Source organism: Neodiprion virginianus, chromosome 3, assembly GCF_021901495.1.
Source record: "Neodiprion virginianus isolate iyNeoVirg1 chromosome 3, iyNeoVirg1.1, whole genome shotgun sequence".
Taxonomy (NCBI): Eukaryota; Metazoa; Arthropoda; class Insecta; order Hymenoptera; family Diprionidae; genus Neodiprion; species Neodiprion virginianus.
The window spans coordinates 6,578,515-6,601,195 of record NC_060879.1 but is presented as its reverse complement, the minus strand read 5'-3'; the positions used below and the strand labels follow the sequence as shown (position 1 = coordinate 6,601,195).

The 22,681-nt window shown below is 37.5% G+C and overlaps 3 protein-coding genes across 6 annotated transcripts in view; 2 read left to right on the top strand and 1 right to left on the bottom strand.

Moving 5' to 3' along the window:
* The window catches only part of LOC124300836 (free fatty acid receptor 4-like), a 29,668-nt gene extending 16,690 nt beyond the window's left edge, over positions 1–12,978 (top strand). For both annotated transcript variants that reach the window (XM_046755255.1, XM_046755254.1), the window contains 5 exons: positions 1,100–1,666; positions 4,949–5,176; positions 9,445–9,627; positions 9,728–9,922; positions 10,608–12,978. In XM_046755255.1, the coding sequence (XP_046611211.1) occupies positions 1,562–1,666; positions 4,949–5,176; positions 9,445–9,627; positions 9,728–9,922; positions 10,608–11,225 (1,329 nt within the window). In that variant the 5' untranslated portion in view covers positions 1,100–1,561 and the 3' untranslated portion in view covers positions 11,226–12,978. The remainder of the gene's footprint in view (positions 1–1,099; positions 1,667–4,948; positions 5,177–9,444; positions 9,628–9,727; positions 9,923–10,607) is intronic.
* A 1,190-nt stretch (positions 12,979–14,168) lies between these two features.
* LOC124300835 (uncharacterized) lies at positions 14,169–16,063 on the bottom strand. Its single transcript, XM_046755253.1, has one exon. It carries the CDS (start codon positions 15,811–15,813, stop codon positions 14,266–14,268), a length of 1,548 nt encoding a protein of 515 aa, XP_046611209.1. The 5' UTR covers positions 15,814–16,063; the 3' UTR covers positions 14,169–14,265.
* A 354-nt stretch (positions 16,064–16,417) lies between these two features.
* On the top strand, positions 16,418–21,687 carry LOC124300840 (protein preli-like). 3 transcript variants are annotated; one of them, XM_046755264.1, is made up of 7 exons: positions 16,418–16,609; positions 17,005–17,096; positions 19,104–19,196; positions 19,680–20,062; positions 20,213–20,426; positions 20,549–20,797; positions 20,909–21,687. In XM_046755264.1, exons 4-7 carry the CDS (start codon positions 19,971–19,973, stop codon positions 21,071–21,073), a joined length of 720 nt encoding a protein of 239 aa, XP_046611220.1. In that variant the 5' UTR covers positions 16,418–16,609; positions 17,005–17,096; positions 19,104–19,196; positions 19,680–19,970; the 3' UTR covers positions 21,074–21,687. The 3 variants fall into 3 exon arrangements, with proteins under 3 accessions (XP_046611220.1, XP_046611218.1, XP_046611219.1); XM_046755262.1 differs by lacking the exon at positions 19,104–19,196; XM_046755263.1 differs by lacking the exons at positions 17,005–17,096; positions 19,104–19,196.
* Positions 21,688–22,681: the final 994 nt, after the last annotated feature.

Genomic DNA, 22,681 nt, shown 5'->3' with positions numbered 1-22,681 from the left:
CTTACGTTGTTGTTTTTATTAATATCACAGTGTCAACCGATCCAACATGTGCGAAATTTCACCGCAATTTCTAAGTTTGTTTTGTACCGTGAATTTTAATTATTTAAACACCGTATGGGATTTTCATTAAAAGCCGAAGTCTGCTCAGGGGCAGATAAGAGATCACATCAACTTTTTCCCACTCACCCTTGTTATTTTTACTTTCAACAAGGCACATACGAAAAATGATCTTATTAATACAGACGAACTAAGAATGAAATTGAATTACAATCGATTCGATTCGTCTCGAAAGCTTATTCAACTCCAATAGCGACTTTTTTTCGTATCAACATTTCTTATGAGATACCTTGAAGTCTGATCGTTGTCCGAATTGAGCAACCGTAATTAAAAATTTTTAAATCAAACTTTTGAATACGTCTCCGACGGAGAAAGCTTGTCGTGATTCATAAATATTTGCATTCGATATTTTTCTCTGCGAGATTTTTTCGTATCCACACGACGAGAGCATCCAAACCTTTCACGGTCTTTTTTGTACGACGCACCCTTTCCGGAGAGAAAATTGATGTTCCTGCCGAATGTAGCACTGATTGCGGGGAGGGTTGCCATGAATGCTGTGGAAAAAATGTTGGCACGTGATGAATTTTCATACCGCTTACCTACAATTCTGGATTTTCATTTTTCAACCCTTGACACTTTCAAAATTGTTACCAATGGAAATTACATATATGCGATATATTTTTCTTTTTTTTTTTGAAAAAAAATGTTGGAATTACGCTTTTACTTATTGACGTAGGAATTAATTGAGCCACTTCAATTACTATTTTTTGTCAATTAGCCATACAAATTCTAAAAAATCGGTCATAAAAATTGTACAATGATTCGAATTCCTCGTTGCACAAGATGAAAAAGTTCAATCCATAAATAAAAAACCATCACCTTATCCTTCAGACTTTCGCTGGTGATGGTTAATATTTTCAAAATATTGTTTAAAAACTCTGACATGTTATCTGAGAATCATATCGAACCATTTGAAAAAAAATATGTTACGAGTTGTGGTTAGTCAAAGGTAAATATCTAACTTCTGTTTCTTTGATTTCAGGTGGTAACAGAAGATGAGATTTATAAAACTGTTACATCGTCTGGGAATCGGAAAAATCGATGGTTCCGAAGTATCTGAAGAACCGATAAATCGCGGTTTCGAATATTCGACAGATTCCACGTGTTAATGAAACGAATATTGCATCTTGTATAGAAGATTGGCTGGTTCAATTTTCGATTTTTGTGCTGATTTCAATCTGGGCTGCTCTTATACAGATCGGCTTGAAAGAATCTCCTCAAGAGTAACACGTGTGAAAGAATAAAGGGTGTAATAAATGTGGATGAAATCGAGGATAAATCGCCGTCACATACGAATATCTCCGGTTCAACGGCAGATGTTTGATTACACTATAGTGCGAGTCATGACTAATCTCAATAACGATTTCTACGGTAAAGTTCCGGCATTTACTGCTGCAGACGTTGAACAGTGTTGATATTTTACGAGTAAAACGCAAGGAGGAAAATGAATTCATCTTATCTTTGGGGCGATGACGAAGAATGGGGTCCGAGGTACTTCTTCACCTACTACAGTCAGTTCGGTGAACGAAATGGAGCCAGTGGTGTCGAGGTGAGTCTCGCATTTAGATTATTCAGCATGGTTGGGTCTCACCGTTTGAATAAAAAATTAGGAAGCGAGATAAGACCGCTCGAAAAATCTCGAACAATGTTATTTGATCCAATGATAGCGGTGAGAAATGAAACCAAATCCCTACTACGTTATGGAAGTGAATCTGAACAAAGTTGAATAACTCAAGCCAACGTATCAAAGATTCGACAAATGGTTTTTTCATTAGAATTGATCAAACCGTGATAATTTTGACTCTATTCCATTGATTTTGAGCTCAATTTACTTGTCACTGATTGGCTAAAAAACATTCACAACCTTATAGCAAAGCTGATGCACCTAAATTCAACAATCGACGAAGATCGATCACCGAATTAATTCCTATCCACTTTGAAGATAATCGTTAAAAAAATTCTAGCGATATCTAGAGATCTGTGAACAAAGTAAGCCTGAAACCATTATAATCGGTTGAAAAACGAATCAGTTTGAACGTTCTAATTAAGAAATATAATCTAGGATTGTTGGCATCTAAGTTGAGTTATTCGAATTTGCTTCCATTCATTCCCATTTTATAGTAACTTTTGATTCAAACGGTGATGGTCATTCATTCTTAAACGATAAAGGGTGTTTACTGTTTCATACTCATTACTCTCTAATGTGACTAAAATATCACCTTTAAATTCCACCTGACGCTGAGTTTGGGATGCGATTTTTCAGTGATTATTAAAACATTATGAAATGAAATTTTATCCACATCCTTGCGCTAATAGTAGTGAAAGAATGACTGCCATAGGAATGTGGATACAGTATATCGTTTAAACTGCACTAGTTTTGCAAACGAATAGACACTATATAATATAGCCGTGTCTCAAGATGCAGTAATCCTTTCCCAAGTTCTTTACAACTTGGTAATAAATCAATCCCACTCATTCCGTAGGCGAAGTACCCACAGTTTCTATCTTACATTAAAGCCACCCACGTTGCACTTTTTACAACTTTTCTTTTTTTCCAACCTTTTGCGAGCAATTAATTTTTTACCACATTGCACGATTATCTCCGTCTGTATCTTGGCAAAATATTTGACGAGCGGTGGAGGCTGCTTCAAAAGTTCGTAAGTGTATTCGAAAAATAATGAGAAAAACTTGAAGAGATTACTAATCGTTGGTAATTGTGAGAATCTAACGAGAAGCTCACGTTTCTTTTGAAAAGAAGTTTCTACCATAAGGCCCACACCTGTCGAGACTCCTACTATTTTACCATAAAGCCACTATCTGTTTTATCGTAAGGCCCCTATCTGTTTTACCATAGGGCCTTGCCTGTCTTACCATAAGGCCCTACCTGTCATACCGAGGCTGGCCAAGAATCAATACTTCGTATTCATTGTATTATGATTCAATTATGCATTCAGCATTTACCAAATTATGATATTCACCGGCTACAAAGATTTCTTTAAAAATACAAAATTCCCAAATATTGAAATTATAAACAAAGAATTATATATGCATGCTTCGTTTCATATTGCTTCGAATGTGTGTAGAATCTAGTAAATTCGTTCGATTTCACTCTACGATAGCACATTCTGTCAGAGAAATTAAACGAGTTTTTTTTTTTTTTTTCTTTTATCATGCCGGTATCGTTCAGCATTTAATTTCACAAAACATTGCTCCGATATTGATTATGAACAATGAATAGCTATATTGTATTGACTAGTAAAAAAAAAAATTTGATTTTTTTCAAATCAACAAACCTTGACACACGACTCAAAGCACGCGTCAGGTATTGTATTCGAATATATGGTAGGAATTTGTACCTGTTTGTTGAACCAATGTGCTACACAGCTTGAGGCAAAAAAAAAAAAACGCGAATAAAAAGTTAGATTGATTGTAAAATAAACCGGCAAAATATTGGACTATTATATCGACACCACGCGTCGGGCTGCAATTGAAACCTCACGTAATAAGTTATCGGAGTTTTTAACTCCCAGAGTTCAACGGACTTGCACGAAATTGTTACAGAGATCCAAGTTTTTCGTACGATCTTGACTCGCTCAGTTCGTAGAATCAATGTACTGTGAAGACTGGGAATTCGAATTGCTCGAATGATTTCCCTTGCCGCGTTTGCCTCGCTGAAAAAAGAAAACGACTTCGTCAAACAACCAGTTGGTCTTTGAAACTAAGGGTGCAGCAATCAAGACCCTAGGTACCAGTGAAACATCTGGGCTTGATACTTCGTGCACTGCTTTGCATATAAATTGGAAGCTTAAAGCATAGCTCATTACCGTAAACTGTGCGAATATGCTCCCCGACACACGTTGGCACATACATTCAAATGTAATATGTTTCAAAGTGCTGCCTGAACGCGTCTGCTGTTAGAAGTGGTTGCATCGGAAATCAACATTTCAACCTCTTCGGCACAGCTTGGGCAACTTTGAACACGATTTGAAACAAAGCCGTTTTCCATTTCTCAAACTGTTCGCTCTTGTTTTACCTCACTTTCTTACTTGCGATTATTTTTTAGATCTTATGTTCTGATTTCGATTATGTAGGGAAACATCGAACCCAAAATACTAGATTTTAATCTATCAACCATCTCTATTTTTTCTCATAATTGCAAGATATATCAAAAAATTTATTGTAGGAAATAACTCCTCTGGCTAAACGATGTATTGATAAAGTCCTGCAGACTTAATTACAAACTTGACGAAGTCAGCTTGAATGAAATGATACAAAAGCTGTTGGTTGACTCGTGAATTTTTCTTCCGGAATAAAAAATGTCTCAGGTTTCGAACAGAATTTTTACGATTTTTTCACCAAATTTAAAAAACTTTGCTGACGTCTCTAACCGTTGTTGAAAAATTCGGCAACTCGTTGACAATCAAATACGCTCTTTGGTGGAGATGCGAGAAAAAAAAAATATCAAAATCCACTTATCACTCTGCAGAAAATGTGGCGTAGAATTTAACACCGCTCCAACTCTACGAAAGATGCGTGACGCCGGTTTAGACGTGTAACATTTGGAGTTAAATTCAACACCGAACAGCTGCTGCGGAGCTGGAAGAACTATAAAATTTGAGCAAAGTGTGAAATTGAACACCGCGTTTTTTACACACCGTGCAGAACACTTGAAAAGCAAAAATAAAACTAGACGGGTTATACCGAGTGATGTGGAATTGCTTGAAACTTTTCGAACACAATTTAAATTGCCGATGATTATCCTCGACTATTTTCCTATCCAAAAATTCATCGTTTCCAAAGTGAAAATTTCAAATTTCATTTTTTATTCCAGGTGGTTATTTTGGCCGTAACTTTCGTCATCGCCGTGATTGCCAACCTGGGTATCGCTGCCTGCGTTTTACGGTACAAGGAAATGCGGACTCCAACGAATCTCTGCCTCGTCAACCTTGCCGCAGCGGATCTCCTCTTCGCTCTTGGAGTGCCAGCCGTTGCTTACACTAGGCTCACACAGAAATGGAGACTCGGAGACTCTGTTTGCAGACTGCTGCCCTATTCTCAGGTAAGTCCGGGATTTAATATAACGATGCGTCAAGTGTACAGTCTCGGTGAAAATTGTTTTGACGAAAAAAGCAATCGCGTAAGTGATTAAAATCCAATAACGAGACTTTGAAACCATTCACGACGTTCCTTTACAAACGGGAAACCTCGATTATCGATAAGCGCAGAGAGATTCATACGTAAGAAATGTTAGTGAATTTTTCTAATGCGCAAAACGTATCAGCTAACTTTCTTGTTGATCAATTTTTTCATGCAATTAAAATTGCCGGCGACGATTTTTACCCTCAACTCGTTATCCAATCACAAAACCTTAGACTACATAGGTTTTACAGGTCACAATGAAATGAATCCATCTAATATTTCATCAAAACGTAAATTAAGTTTGAAACGAGCCTTGGTTTAACAAAAATAGACAAACTTTGATACGAGTTTAATCTTTCAATTTGTCTATGGTTAAATTTAAAAGTTGAAGTTATTGAAGTTATTTGACAAATAATTTTTCTTTATCAAAATATACGGTTATTAATCTTTGTTTTTCACGCTGAGGAAATATTCTATGAATTAAATCAACTCAATTACATTCCACAGTTTCGCTTTTTTATCCCAGACTTGATCATTTGTGTATTTATATTATTTTTTTCCCCTTTGGTACAAGGTTTGTTCACCGTAATTTCGTACCGCTGTTAAATGTTCAATTCGCGAATAATCAGTCGAGAGAAAAAAAAAAAAAGAAAATGCTCGGAGCTACAAAAAGCAGCAATGTATCGGAGTTTGTTTTCGATTAAAGCTGACATCGCGGTTGTTGCCGTGAGTTGACACGGTCGTTCCGGAAATTGAGTGACCGCCGGTCTTTTAATAATGCCGAACATCAAACCAACCAACTGCAAAGTGTGTTCGCTGGCAATTAGTTTGATTAAAGTGCACGTTCGCCGCGTTATCAAGCGATAAATTAATCACATTTCCGGGCTAAATACATACCCATGGTATACAAACATTTCCACGTGACGTGTCACAACTTTCCGCTCATTTAACAATAAGATTGAAATACTGAAATAATATAACTAAATTGGTACGACCGTCGGCTGCACGAGTTCCGGTCCATTGTTCGGATTCTGAAATATTACGAGTTCCGGTGCGATTGACCGAGTGGGCAGATAATAATGTGCGCTTTTCAGACGGCATGACATAAAATTGACAAACTTTTGTCGACAGCTGGGCCGTGGAGTTTAAGTATAATGACAAGAAAAGGTAAACGGCATTGAGAAAGAAAATTTGCTGCCCTAACATCTGGTGCTAAAACGTAGAACGCTTCAACTGCCGGCTGTATTTAACTATAAAACTTGTTTTTCCATTTACTTTGTCTATATAGTGGCTTGCACAAAGCTTTCTCATGTGTCTTGAGGTATTCGCATAATTTTCCTTGTAATACGAATCTCCTTGTAGAATTGAGAGAAGATCTACAGAGATTCTAGATTTTGGTACGTATTTCAGATTCCGTGATGAATTTAGAAAATTTGTTTGAAACGCGAACGTTTTTCGCACTCCGCAAGAAAACGGAGAGAACGGAGCGATGATAAAAGAGAAAAAATAGCGTTGCAAGAATTGAAAAAAAAAAAAATTAAAACCTTCTCATTATTTTCTCATTGTAAACGTTGTTTATGGAATGAAATTCTGTTTTCTGACAAACCTTGAGTATATTTAAAAGAATTTTGGTGATTCCTTTTACGGTAAAAATATTCCGCCGAATATTGCATTTAAAAATTTTAGAACCGCGCGATTCCAAATAGAAAAAAAAAAAAAAAAAATTTCGCTGCTTTGATGCAAACCTTAAAAGACGTTTTCAAAGACACACAATGATTAGGTACTTTTGTTTCAGAAAAAATTATTTGGTTAAATTCAATTCAATGATGAACCGAAAAACGTTGATCCCTTCCGAAATGTTTAGATATTTTGTTTGTCGAAACATTGAGAGAAAACTGACAAAACCGGCATAATTCCGAAACAGATTTTGGAGATAAATATTCATCACACTCTGACAGTATCGATCAATTAGCTTACAATTACCGCAATGCGAGACAACTTTGTGATTAATCGCTTATGATTAAAGTTGAAACGTGTAGAACGGACAGGCGGACAGTGACAAAATAGCCTCCGAAGATCGATTCCGTTCTTCAAACACCCCAGCAACTTTCAACCCTTGCATTCCAGACTTTGTTATACCCAAAGCAAGGCGCGAGATACGGGCGGTTGTATGCCCGACACGGGAAATAAGGCAACAACTCATGTCGTTTCACACCTTCGTAGTTCTGTAAGCGATTTTTGGGGTGTCGACGACCGCTTCGGCGTTCTGTCTTTGGTGTAAGGCCGAAATAGAGGAAACACGTGCGACGCGGCTGCTTCGTGCAGACGCAAAAAAGTTGAGAAAGAACGGTTTACCACGATTTTCAGGCCTCGCTCTGCCCGCGAAGCGCAATTCCCGCTCATCCGGTCTCTCAAACTTGTAACTTCTCAAGTAATATACGAAAATTTGAACTAAGCTGGTTCGGTTCACAGTCATTTTTTGAAACTTAACAGCGTATGATTCGTCAATTTTTATTGCATCATGCTGCAATTTCGATACACAATTCTTATTGTTCGCAAGTCTGATGAAAATGGAGTGACAAGGAAAAGTGAGGATATTTAAATTGAAACAAATAAGTGTGCAAGAAATGTTAAATCGTTTCAGTTTACGTTACATTTCCTTCACGGTTCTTTCGATATTGGGCACGCTAAATTTTCGTTAACAGAAGAAACACGTTGCGATCAATTTTATCACGCTTCCGAATTGTACACGAGGTTTGTCTTCAAATTTTCGGCACTTACTGTCGTCGGAGAAAAACATGATCCAAAGTGTTTTTTGTGTCCATCGTACGTCTTAAAGTAGATCCTCAGGGACTGCCGAGGAAACACATTTTTAACAACGAAAAGTGATTGTTCTAATTTTTTATTCCAAAAAACCGGACATTTTGGATTATATCGTAAAAGTTTTTTATTGGGATGAAAATGGGACGATAACTAAATCAGGACAAATATTCCAAGGATGAAGAATATACTTGTTAAAAAAATTTCAGATTTCGGGAACATTTGTACGAATACACCGTCATTTATGATCCCATTTTATATCCAGTAAAAACAAATTCAGAACATAATCGAAAATTTCGACTTCCTTTGGTACTCGTCGCGACGATCTTCGGGATTACCGTTGATCTGCGTATTCTTTGTCGGTTTCGTTTTTCTAAAGTCGCACGCTTTCGGTGATCGGTGTCTATGTTTTTATTTGTACCTATTTCTTCCATACCAAAGTAGTCGGTGATTTACTACCCAGTAACGCAAGTACGTTAACACCTAAGAATGGATCGAACCGACGCATCACTAAGAGCTACGCCATTCGAAAAAGAGTAATGCGGCATGGACGTCGGTACGCATCATACATATGTATTTGAAATTTCGCAATTTTCTTCGATGCACAGAGCTTTCAGACAAATCCACTTATTCACGCTTTATCACCTGATCGGTACGTGTAGGTATGCGACGGATCGACTGATCTTATTACATGTAAATCTGAATATTATGCATGTAGACTAGCGGCCTAATGTCAGAGATCATCAGTATTCGGTCTTCTTCAATGTTTTCTTTCACCGTAAACGAGTGTCTTTGGTTCTCGGAAAATGTTTACGAGTTTGCAAAATGAAACTTGTCAAAAACAAGCTGAAAGGATTTGGAAGACTCGTGCTCTGATGTATCTTTGCGATATGCTTTGAGGCAATTCTTTCAATTCCTTCAATTTTTTTTTTTTCCGAATACGAAGGATGGAAACTTGGTTTAAAAGAGTTTCACTTGCTGCCTAGAAGAAGGCCAACCTCGACTTAGCCACAAATTGAACGCCATTCATTCCCGCTTATCTCTTACCCTACACGTGTCCGCCTGACATCAATCTTTTCAACTTACTTCAAGCAAAGATAAAGATCGAAGCTAATGGTACAAAGAAGCATATTCCACCCAGCGTGAAAGAACCCGAGAAATAACGTGTAACGTGAATAAAAACGTTTTTGTATCTGTGTTCTGCCGCTCATCGTCGGTCATTTCTGATACGTGAACTGGTATCCCAAGAAATTTCGTTACTGCGTCACTGTTCCATGATAGACGCCTTCTTGCTTCCAAATTTACAACTTTTAAACCATTCGTGTCATTCACTCGTCACGACTGATCCAACCTCCCATCGTGTTTCAGTTTGTATGCGGTTTCGTATTGCTCTGGACGTTGACTCTGATATCGATGGACAGGCACAGATGCCTGGCCGTTGCACCGTACAGAAGTGCGCTAACCGGTCCTCGAGTCGTTGCTGCAAGCCTTATCACTTGGGTGATAGGAGCCTCGTTATTTTTGCCAGCCGCCTTCTGGTTCAAACCCAAGGTAAAGAGGCTCTTTGGAAACGACGCACGTATCGCGATGGAGACTTCGCGAAACGAGAATTTGCGTTTCTAACACATGCGACATTTTGTATCATTCGCAGGAGGTAAACGGAGACGTTATTTGTACGCTGATATTTCCAAGGAACGAGTCTATCAACGTCTCTTTGTGCTTCACGATACCCATTATCATTCTCGCCTGCCTCTTACCCATGGGACTTTTGGTATACCATTATCAACGGATATTTCAGAGAATATTGGACACCAGAAATAGATGGGCTGTATCCTGTGTAGCGCAGGTAAGATTCCCACGCACATCCTATCGTCTGTGTTTTATGGAGAGATTTCATCCCCTTTGAAGCCAATCGACTCTTCGTGGCAGTCATATTCAGCGTCTCATCGATTTTATTTCAGTAATATAAGCAACTTCATCGCTCACTTCCGTTTCATTGAAACGTAGATGACTTGGCCATGTTCGGCTATTTGTTAAGTCGACATGAGAAATTGTACAGTATCTGCAACTTCGTCGATACATTAAGTTCATTCTTTGTCGTATTTGAACATATTTTGTATGGTTCAAGAACACATCGGTAACATTTCAAACTTTTTCCGTCGATTCTTTGTTTTATAAAAATCCAACTACCAGAATATTCTTGATATTGTATTGTAATATTTTTACCGCATTTTTCCGCTATCCATTCGCTTTTTTTTACATCGCAAGCCAGTGGCGTGATTCAATGGTTGATCACAAGATTGCAAATTGGATGCCAACTTTTAGAAGAACACATTCAATGTTAGCCATGATTTAAACCAAAATCTATTCAGAAATTAAGGCAGGAAAATACCTGAAACCTTACCAACGTGAATTAGAAGATCGGATGTTCATAAAAAAGTTTTCAGTTACGCTGACGTGTCCGCTGATTAAATATGCTTCTGAATCATCACACCGAGACAATCATTCGGCGATGTATATTGTTTTGACAGGGTGTCGTGGAAGGCGGAACCGTCCGACGGGACTCCGAATTGTCGGTTGTCAGTACGCTGGTTCCTTGGGCCGGTAGAAAATTGTCAACAGCTTCGATGTCCGGTCGGCAAGGACGCGCAGGAAGTTTGTCCCACCACGAAGAGATTCGTTTGCACAAGCACCTTCGGGTGGTGCGAATCCTGCTGCTAAACGTGGTGGCGGTTCTGGTGATGTGGCTGCCGATCACGATAGTGATGTTCCTGATATACATCGACGGCCGTCGTCCCAATGAGGACACGAACTTCTTCCTCAAGTCCCATCACTTTCTTTGGGCGTTGGTTATCGCCCAGTTGAACACCGTTGTCAACCCGCTGCTCTACGGCGTGTTTTCCGAAAACTTCCGGTCATGCTTCGCCAAGTTCTGGGGAAGGGGAAGGAACAACGACCGGACCGGAAGTGGAGAAAGAGGAAGCGGCGGGACCGGAACTCGCAAGGGTGGAAGGTCGCTTGAGGCTCTTCAGGACAGATTAGGACCCAGAACTCCTAGCAGTCTGCGAACCGGTGGCAGGCCACCCAAGAAGAGCTCGAGCTGCAGCATCGGAAGCATCATCGAAGTCCCGAGCTCTGAAAAGCTCTAGGTAATCCCCGTACTCATTAATCCCCGAAAACTTTGCTCACTGATTACCGAAATTGACGTGACGAGAACGGAAATTGGATTCGGACGTAAGTAATTTTCGTCCCGCGGCAAAGTTTCTTACACGGCAGTGTCCTCGTTATTAAATCAGACGGTGCCAGTCGATGTTTGTGACATCACGACGCGCTGTGCTCACTGTCAGGATTTTCCATGACAATGCTGACTTTACGACCACGTGAATTTGTGTTTTTTCTTGCGACTTATTCGCAGTTTATCTATAATTCGCGAGCCAAATCAGACACGGTATTGGCCAACTCGATGTTGGAGAAATTGTTCTATTGTTAATCAATTTTTAAATATGTATTAAATGTAACTTGATAAATGTTCGCAAATGAAAATCTCCGTATTACTGATATTGCATTAGACCCGATTTTTCAAAATCTGGATTTCTACCGGAAAAATCACTTTCTGTGTAATACATAATTGAATCTCTGCTAGGACAACACCTAGGCTAAATGAATGGGCACTACGGCTGTTGATCACAAGCAACTTAGGAATAAAGCGATGTCATATAATTCGATGTCAGCAGCTGTCATCTTGTACGTACATGTATAATATAATAATGTATATGTTAGGTTTATATCTGCGATACTTACTCAATTCGTAACATATATTTTTCGAAGTTAATTACTCACGTCGCGCGTCGTGTGTATATTTGTAAGAGCATAAAAAAAAAAATTTATTTTTAAATTCTCGCCCTCCCACCAACTCCATTAAAATAATACCCTCAACCTTTGTGGGATGTACTGGATTTTTTTTTTTTTTTTTTTATCGTTTTATAAATACGATGCTATTATAATTAACCCATGCGAGAAACTGCGAAGTAATTACGCCTTTTATTATAGCGATGCGTGGTTTCCACGTGAACGATTTTATATCATTCTATACGATTGTATGTCAGGTTTACTAGTCGGGAAATAGAAAAAAAATCCAGCTTGTGTTCTACATTTGGACATAAGATACTTTTTATTTCAACTTTGTAGCCGTGTTTTATAAAACTGAATACTTTTTTACGCAAAAATTGAATCGTGATTCCTTCGTATGGAATGATTGACGGGTGAAATACAGGCACAAGACACTTACTTATTAAATAACTTATCTGTACATAACAGTCATTGTAAAATATAAGAACAAGAAAATCGTAGACTAAAAATACTCTGTCACGTTCATCCGAAAAAAAAACTCTTGAGAATTAAGTTTCTTCTGACAATAAGATTAAAAGGCACAAGAACGAAAGTCTAAGATTGCTGTATCATGATGACACATTCCCATATGAATACTCTGTTCGTTTTACGCTGTAAAAATACTTCTCGTAATAATTTTCTTAAAGAATTGAGTCGTGGTAGATCTTCTCTTGTCCTTTCACATTGAAAACTTGTTTTCCAAATACGGCTGAAGAGTGATTGTGATGGGTAAATTTTTTTTTAAATAGATATCAACTCAGATTACTGGACTTACATTTTGTAAACTGTGTGTATAAGTGTAATATGAGTGGAAGTTTTGATCGACATGTTTCTGCATTTGTGTATAAAGTGTACTTCAATTTGGAAACAAAAATATTTAAGACCTTAGATCCGAATGGTAGGTGCGAGGTGACCGTAACAAAACTCAGACGACGTTTTCGTGGTGCAAACACTTAACTTAAAAATTTGTAAATATATAGTTCGTAAGCTAATAATTATAAAATTTTCTACTAACGGTATATACATATATTAATGCCCAAGTTGTGAGTATTATTTTATTACATATTATTACAGTCAAATTTTATACAATTATCTATGATACAAATAATTATACACGATGTATATTCATGAATAAATGTATTTATTACGTCAGCTGACGAGAAGGTAAGAAAATGAAAATAAAACCGTGCTCACCCCATTCGTGCTTAGGAAAAATTGAAATGGTAAACTACGCAACTGTTGGGAGTCAAAATTAGCTTTATCACTTCTCTGACCGACGTTGATTAACTATTATACTATTGCAGGTTTCCGCCAGGCTCGTCCTTGGCTTTTTCTTCAAAGAACAATACAGCCGTGGAATGAGCGCGGGGGTGTGTCTGTCACGTGGAAAGTAGATAGACGTAAGGCCAACTGCGTCAGGTTCCCAAAGCGAGCTTCGAAATCTAGTCTCTTTATAATACGAACGGGCACATGGAACGACACCGAGGCTCGCGACGTGGTCCGTAAATCAATCGGATTGACTTCGATGTATGTGAATTTGTGTGCGTGCATTCATGTATGGTCTAGTTCCATAAAAATCGTTGTGCGTTTGCCGGGTATTTTTAGAGTTTCACATTTTCACGACGCACAGTATTTTTCAACGTGATTTCTAACAGGGTGTTCAATGTTTGGATCGACGCTACGATCTACTACTGTTTAGAAATGTTCAAGAGTTATGGCTAGACACAGTTAAAGCTTTATTGCTGCACGACGGGGATAAATCGTAGGTATTTAAGACGACTGACAATACGGAGGTGGATGGATGGCGTCAAACGATTTAGAATAATTACTCGGGGGACTGAATTTCCCGTGGTATCATTGAAGCTGTGGTATTTTAGTATAGAGTGTAAGATCCCGTCAGAAATACTGACTGGTTTTGTTTGCAATTAAATCGGTGATTTTTCATTTCATCAATTTCTTTCCATCGCAATTACGTCGGAAAATTGTGTGAATTAATATTCCCGGTAAATCGTTAAGTTTCAGACACCTTTTTTTTTCTCAAGATACTGCCGCCTCCCTGTACTTTTCAAAACTAGTATGTTTTTATTTTCAGATACATATTTCTGTAAAGCAGAAATTTGACGTTCTTCCTATACGTCAATTTTCTTAGACACGAAATTTTTCTTGCAGCCTATCGTATTAAGGTTGGATAAATGATGACTCTTTGTTTATTGAGTATAAAAAGATCTCATTTATTGACATTCGGTTATGTGTGTAATATAAACATTTAGTTAAATAATAAGAGTGAAAAAAATTATTATTTCAAGCGACATTAAATTCCTTTCTCACAGCATTTATTATAGAATTTAATTTCGCGATGTCTAGGTTGTTTTCAACTTTCAGATTTTGCAGTGCAGTCAGCCTTGCTTTAAGAAAGTTGATCTTGCGTTCAGATATTTGTGACTCTGGCTGATGGCCTGCTGTGTCCTTGACGCAATTTTTAATCAGGCACCAAGAGGAGCCTTCTTCCGCCAAGGTGATCAAATCAGTGGTAACATCCAACTCATGATCGAGCATAGAATCCGGAACAGAGAGTTCGAATTGCTTTTCATTTTCAGCGACTTGTTTCGTAACAAATATTTTCCGCCCGCAACATTTCACCGATAATGAAAATAGACATTTCTCTGGCATAGATTGTCCGAATTCACAGTTCAGAACTGTTTGTTTCGCCCTTTTTTCCACACGCAGTTTCGGGACTAAAATATTCGGTTCACAAGTAGACATGCTGATTCTTTTCAGGACATTCTGTTGCTCGAGCAACTTATCGTCGATCGATTGCAGTTCTTTAACTTTTCTGCAAGTCTCATCGACGATCGAATTGATTTCTTCAAGCATTTCAGGTTTCAGGTTAAAGAAGTTATCTCTGTCATCCGTATCGTTAAATTTTTCATCCAATCTTGCTTCCACTGTTACCAACTCACCGCTTGAAGTTAGTCCTAGAATTTTAGAACCGTGACTGCATAGGCAGGTAATATTCTTTTCACTCAACTCGACGCTCTTGAGATTATCATTATCCAGGACTTTACCAATCTTGTAAGTCTTCGTACCGTCGGAATAAATGATCCACACGACGTTTTCTGAAACTTCGTCCATGATGGCATACGCTGTTTTAACCTTGTTATTAACTTTGACTTTTTCGAAACGAAGCTCGTTGTCCTTAGCATACATAAGAATAACAGCGTTTTTCTTCGTTACGTACAGTAGAGATGTGACTTTTTCGTTTTTCTCAATTTTCACGACATCGACGATAGGGCTAGAGGAGCTGTACAGAATTTTCACCGAGTTTTGGGCGATTTTATAAATCTCATACCCGTTGCTGAATATGCATATCTCGCTATCTCCAACGGATTCTTCTAGCATGACGGCCAGCAAATCTTTATCGACTTTATCTCCGAGTCCTACAAAACGTGTCGTGACGCCCTCTTTCGGTTTATGCTTCAGTAGGAGCTTGGACGTTTTCTCTTGTTTGTCGATCAAGTATATGTAGCCTTCCTCTAGTCTGAACACCTGATAAAATTTCGCGCCGATACCGATCGCAGATTTGCTCAGTACAGCGAACTGATAATTTTTCGCCAATTTGTAAACACCCGACGTGCTACATGTGACGAAAATTCTTTCGTTAAAACTTTGAACGCATTCAACTTTTCCCGGAACCAATATCGTCCGTGGGGTCGAATCGCCTGCCGCATCGTCGTAGTTCCATACTTTCAATTTGTTCGCATGCCAAGCGAACAATAATGTCTCACCGTAGAATTGGAGGATATCGAAATGCTCCGGAATAAAATCACCGCCTTCACTGTATAACCGCATCGCAATAAATTGATAATTGCGTATTTATTGACGTGTCTTGATTACGATTCCTTATTGGCACGTAACTGATTGTGAGTAAAAAAACTTAAAACTGATTTCAGCCCTAACCTCTTTTGCCATATGTAAGGCACATGTAAGGGCGTGTTCAGCTGAATTTACAAAATGAATCAGGTGTGATGAAGGAATTACTCGGCGGATAAGTAGAGTCGAGGACATAAAAGGTCTTGTTGGCGATCCTGTAGTTTCTTTATCGGCGGAAGCAGTCCCATAACAAATACCAGACCGTAATGGGGTAACCCGTTTTCAGCAGTCTTTAGTCATCGAATAAAGCAACGGATTAATGTGTGTATTTGAGTATTAGTTCAAAAATTGCTTCGTAACCTACCGTGATCTACAATTATAGCAGATCGGTACATTGTCTGCATCACCGGCATTACTGACTAGCCTGCTGACAATGATCTTTCGTCTCTTCTTCTTTCAAATATTAGAAGAAGATGACGAACCGACGGTACCGTCGGTAGGAGCGGGCTGCTTGCAGCGAATCTGGTGGATACAAGGCGAACAGTAAACTTCTGACTGTGCGCGAGGAGCTTCTAACAGCTCTTGAACGTTCACAGGCAGCAGAATGGCCTTGCATTGTGGATTTCACCGACCGAGCTTTCTGGATTAACGAAGTGATTCCGAGCACTCGTGCATTGTGCTGATTGTGCGTGATAACAGGCTGATGCTAAACAAGATGTATATTTATACATTTTTCTCGAGCCCGATGGATTTGTGAACGGTGTTAACGGTGCCGGTGAGTCGCGGCAAGATTATTTATCCTCAAATCGCCATTTATACACTAAAATCACACAGCTATATAACTGATTTTCTGGCAATAAACCAGAGTCCGCCGCCTTGCCTTCGGCACGAGCGGATTCGCTTAATCATAAACGTATCAATGATCATTCTCTTGAAATTCTTGCACGTTGTTGTTTACTTAGGTTCGGAGGCGTAGATCCATTCAATCACACCTCACATCCACGTGCGTACGTGCCTAGGCACACGTCTTTCATTGTGTACGAACTTCATACATGCCGTTTGATTTTCTATCCGTGCACACGCCGTCGCATTATGTCATAATTCGGTTCATCGGACGCCTCTCGAATTTTCTCTCACAACATTTTCATCCTGAATTTCACTTGTTTACAGATTCTTCCGACCCTCCTCCCCAAAAAAATTTCAGCATCGTTCGGTACTTGAATTGAGGAAGCGAATCGATCGCATAAAATCCTGTTTTTTCCGTAAGTTATTCGCTGCTTTAGCCGTCATCCCAAGCATACATTTTAATGGTTTCGGATATTATATCATTCCGTTTTATCTACAGGCGTGTTTTCAATTAAAAACTCGTCAACGCTATTCGATTTAGTGTCTTTGAGGGTTTCATAGAATTAGAGCCTCTTTAGTCTGTTGCCAATGCGACTACCTTTTGAATCTTATATTCGGCCGAAAACTTCAAATTTCAACTTTGAACCTGATGATTCTCGGTTACTGTTGATTCATTGATAATACAATTGTTTATACATTTTTATCAGTGTATCAGCAGTGAAGCTCACACTTTACTCACGTGTCACTTACTTTGTCAGTCAGTTTATTTGCTTAAATCCTGTTTTTTGTTTTTTTCTTTATCAACTTTTGTGGAACGATAATTTTGAAACTAAAAATCGTAATTAATGCAGGTCGTCGGTATTTACCGTTATCAAAGATATCTTTTCGTCCGATGGCTAAGAGTCTTGTCGCATAATAATTAAGCCTGATTTTGAACCGATCGTGATATTCGCATTTAAGTTCTCTGCGTCATTCTGCTTATCCATGTAACAAATTGATTTTACGCGAATAATTGTTTTGCTGCCGCTGAATGTTGCACTGAATAAATTTTCGGATAGAGAAATGACGATGATTATATGTTCCCAGTTTACCATGCATGCCATGCTTTGTTCTGTCATTTGTAGCTAAGTATATCGTTGATGCTAAAATTGGACGCTGTGGGATTTTATGCTAGTAGACCATCTATTATTAACTTATTCAACTGTTAACGACGATCATTATCACCTGTGGCTACATAATATCTGTGCTTAAGAAGATAAGCATATTTGCGAGAGTTTCCTTAATAGATGATACAAAAATTATAATTATTGAATGAAAATTGGCGAATATTTGTTGAATAATTCAGACAAGAAATATGAACTGATGAAGGCAACTTCAACTGGCGTCTAAGTAATTTCTCTGTCTTATAAAGATAACGTATGTTATGTACAATGTACCTTAGCAAAACACCGATAACCTAAATTTTTTGATTACGACACAGATAGTCACGTAAAAGCGTGTTTATCTTGTCTTGTGATCAAAATTGGCTTTGGGATTCATTGAATTATGTATTTTTGGTGTCATGTATAATTCATGAATTACCGAGACTCAGTTGTCGATGATTGACAAATAAAAAAAAAAAAGGAAGGCTGGACACTTTCAATTCTACTGTTATCAGTAAACGATTCCCATCGTTGACCAAAAATTTTTTGCTTTTGTACCTCACATTGAATTCAACAATCAGAGTTTTACACAATAACAATAATGATCATGATAATAATTGATATTCTACCTGCAATAAAATTATTCCAAGCTTTCTCTTGTCGCACTTCAATAGAATATTTCTTTTCCTCTGGATTCATATTGATACTCACAAAATTTATTATCACTCGCACCAAGTGACATGCTCCGTTCCACTCTATATGCACGAAGACCTACGATCTTAATGTTCTTATATACACATCGTTTATCAGGGTGAACGAGAATAACCCAAAAATATTGACTGATATCCGTGAAGTACGTTACGTGGTCGGATAATAAAATTTCTCATCGAAACTTGTCCATTGAATTTGTTTCAAATTGTCTTGATTTGTTGATCGGTTAATGTGTGGAAGAATTAAATTAATTTAAAAAATTTCAGTCAAGTATGCGGTCTGAATTTCTTTCACAGACTCAGGACAGAGAAGCTTATTCTCTCTCAAACTAACAAGATATTTGTTTTAATCAATTGTTAAATCAAATCTTCACAATTGAAAAGATAAGCGATCATTTTTTTGCACTCGACGGAATGACGGTGTGCTTAATTACATCATATATATCACGATTACAAAATTTATTTCATTCAAAAGCATCCCTCACTTCAGAAACAGTACAAAAGAAATGTTGTTTCTTGTAATATCAACGAGTTTTCAATATAAGACAATTTTCTATTTATATCATATAAGATGAGGAGTCTTGCGATAACAATATTGCTGGGGTCAAGATAACCGTTGATAAAAACTACATGCACGCATGAATCACGAGACGATGGAACAAAGGTATCTGACTAGTTTGAAAATGCATGCTATATTTTTATTTATATTAAAAATTAGCATCTTTGCTCTAATTGTAAATGTATGTATGTTGTAGACCTTCTCATTTAGCATACAAATAAACGGGATCTACGACCCAATTGCTAGGTAAAATAATTGAAATACCGTTTCAGTTTCAAAATCTAATACGATAATATCTCGAGAAGATTTTTATTCCGTTGATCGCAGACGTGAAAATTAAAGAAGTTCATGAATAGATTGCACAGTTTTGAGTTTATGAGTAAAAATCAGAATTCGAACGAAGAGAACATTTTTTCTTGTAACCAAAACTTGTTAGGATAGAAAAAGTGCGGAAAATCGTTTGTTTCACTTGTTGTAACATTTCAATGCCGATTAACAAACATGTACGTCACTGATTTTCTTAATTATACCATGAAAGTTTTAAGAACAACAGTGACTTATTTGGAACGCACTATATTTCTGTTTCAGGTGTGACTGAATTGTAATCCACAGCGACTGTTGAAGTCTCCAATACTGTGATAACATCTTGAAATTTGGAGACACGATAAATGTTCTTAGATAAAGATTACTTCACTCTGTTTGTGTTTGAACGAAGCGCCAACGCCAGAATTAATACCGAGTAACTTTAATCCCAAAGTTACGTGCTCAGATCCATTCCTCATCACGTATGCATCGTATTGTTTATCGCAATAAAATCACATAAATACAAATAACGCAAAAGTCATATTGTCATATACGTTCCAAAAAACTTCTATCAAAATGGTTAAATATTTTGAAAGTAGTACAGTATTCCAATTCAGTTGGGAACAAGTTGCTCAAGGTTACTGGCATCGCTATCCAAATCCTCACAGGTCAGTGAACAAATTTAAAAACCACTTACCAATATTCGCAATGCAAAGTTTCAGTCTAATTTTTCACTCAACGTAATCATTGGACTCTGAGTCCTAACCCAAGGAAAGTCTTTACCTTGTGTTTTTACGTTTGATTGAATATTATTACAGCACCCATGTCTTATCCGAGGATACGATATCAAGAGAAGTGAAGAACAATAAACTATATTCGAAGAGACTTTTAACAAAAACAAACAGAGTGCCAAAATGGGGTGAACGGTTTATTAGTAAGAATGTCGTGAAAATTGTGGAAGAAAGTGTAGTCGACCCAAAAAAGAAAACCTTGACTACTTACACGAGAAATTTGGGATACGCCAAAGTTATGGTAGGGCCATAAAATAAATGACTGTTTGTAAACAACGAAATGTGGAATGGAATCGTTATTCGGAAATTCATCGAAATCTGTTTATATTCTCGTTAAATTTTCATAAAAATATTTCGTTTTAGAGCGTCATTGAAAAGGTTGTGTACAAGGTGTCCGACGAGAATCCTAAATGGACGGTGGCTGTAAGATCGGCCTGGATCGACAGTCAAGTTTACGGATTCAGCCGGGCGATTCAGGCCTTTGGAATGGACAGATTTAGAAAGAACTGTGCAAAAATGTCGGGTGGATTCAATTACGTTTTGGCTCACATGTTTCCGGGAACCGCGGAATATATGAATCCCAGCCTGGTGCAAATGGGATACATAGATAAGGTTTTAACAAGTTTTTATTTTGAGAGAATAGTTGACGATATGTTCAACGTTGCACAGTGGGCAAATCATAATTATCCGTGAGTGGAATAACCTTCGTAATTTTCATTTCAGACGGAGCAACCATCCATAGCGAAGTTGACACATGCTGCGGGTGATATCCAGCATTCGTTCCACGATAAGGCTGAGAAGATGAAAGATGCTGCCAAGAAGGCGACCGATCTTGCCAAGCAAAAGGCTGGACCAATTTATGCGTCTTGTCAGCCAAGTCAGTCCTAATGGTATTATTCGATAAGTCTATACGAACGTGTATAAAAATTAAATCACACCGCATGATAAAATATACATGTGTGAAATAAGTCTGCATTTTCGATGCGTCGATACTGATGTTCAATAACTGCAATGCAATTGTTTCTAGTAGTTTACAGGGAATAGAATTGTATAGATACGCTTAGAAGTACGTCCGAACAGTGTTTGTGAATTGTATGAATGTTATATATCCTGTGTTACGATTCCACGAGATACAGTACAGTATATTATTAATTTCAAATTCAGATTAGGTATAACTAACCATTCATAATGATGTTTCGAAAGACATTGTCTAAAATCTTATTTTTTCACAAGCATCATTCGTTTCTGATGTCATTCTTTCTTTTGTTTTTCATCTATGTTTCTTTTTTCTTATACAATTGCAAACTGAATACCGATGTGTTCTCATTGGCAAGAATTTATGTGTAAGTGTACATATAAAAGTCTTAATTCGCGTGTATGGCCGACATACGCATTTAAAGATTGGATTTTATTGATCGTTTTTGATTCATTGTAAATATTTCGAGGTACAGTTTGAAAAAAAAAAACAATCGCTATGTAATAACTATATAAGAATCAATCATGTAGTCAAAACGCAAATATCAACAAATTCGTTCGATACGTTTCTAATTTTTCTCCACCTAAATCGTAGAACATATAGTATGTTATGTTAAAGTATTTTCTTATTTTGTTTTTTTTTTTCCATTTTAACTCTTGTCTTAAGAACTCGGGTTAAAAATCTTCGTTCGAAATATCCGTTGTAGTGTTGTCGAGTAATTCTAACTTGCCATGTGTTTAAATATCGAAAATATATTACGCGTTATATGATACTATATGCCATAAGTATACCTATAATTATAATGCAAATGAATATTCTGAAGAATACGATTAACGGTATTTAGATCTTTACTTGAAAAAGGTTCCGCAACCAGGGTATGGTTATTTCCACGGTGCCCCATAATTTAGTTATGCTTCCTCGTCAGTTGCATAATGGCAGGACGAGTGAACGACTAAACCTTTTAGATTTCGTTAAATGTGTGTACTTGTAAAAAATTAGGTTTTCAATTTTAAACAATAGCTGTTTGATCCCAGCGATGTAATCTTAGTGATAAATATGTCGCGAATATTTCGTCTAGTGAACAATTGCTGGTCTGAAAATTACCTCGATTCGAGTTTGAATTAAGAAAACCGTACAGAAAACTTATTATAAAACAAATCAAACGGTTGAACATAAATTTGTTATTAAAGCCACGGTAATTTTAGGTCCCGTGCATGTACCTGTAGTCTTAAGAAGCCTGAGGAATAATTTTTAGTACAAAAGTAAATGACACGTCGAGGAAAAGAGAAAGAGGAACTGGTATTACCTATAATATACTATATACATTTTAGATTAGGATTATTGACATAGGTTGACTTTGAAAATACATTGTTATCTGTGCATTTGCAATCATATAACTGTGTATTCATTTTATGGATGAGGTTGAATAAAAAATCGTATATAGAAAACTTACCAGCTATTAATATCGTACTTAGGATCAACCGTATTCGCACAAGTCAATCAGTCTGTAAATTATGATG

Coding starts and splice junctions, on each gene's coding strand:
- LOC124300835 (XM_046755253.1), bottom strand. CDS start 15,813: ATGCGGTTATACAGTGAAGGCGGTGATTTTATTCCGGAGCATTTCGAT.
- LOC124300840 (XM_046755263.1), top strand. CDS start 19,971: ATGGTTAAATATTTTGAAAGTAGTACAGTATTCCAATTCAGTTGGGAA. Junction 20,063..20,212: donor CGCTATCCAAATCCTCACAG/GTCAGTGAACAA, acceptor ATATTATTACAG/CACCCATGTCTTATCCGAGG. Junction 20,798..20,908: donor AAATGGGATACATAGATAAG/GTTTTAACAAGT, acceptor TTTTCATTTCAG/ACGGAGCAACCATCCATAGC.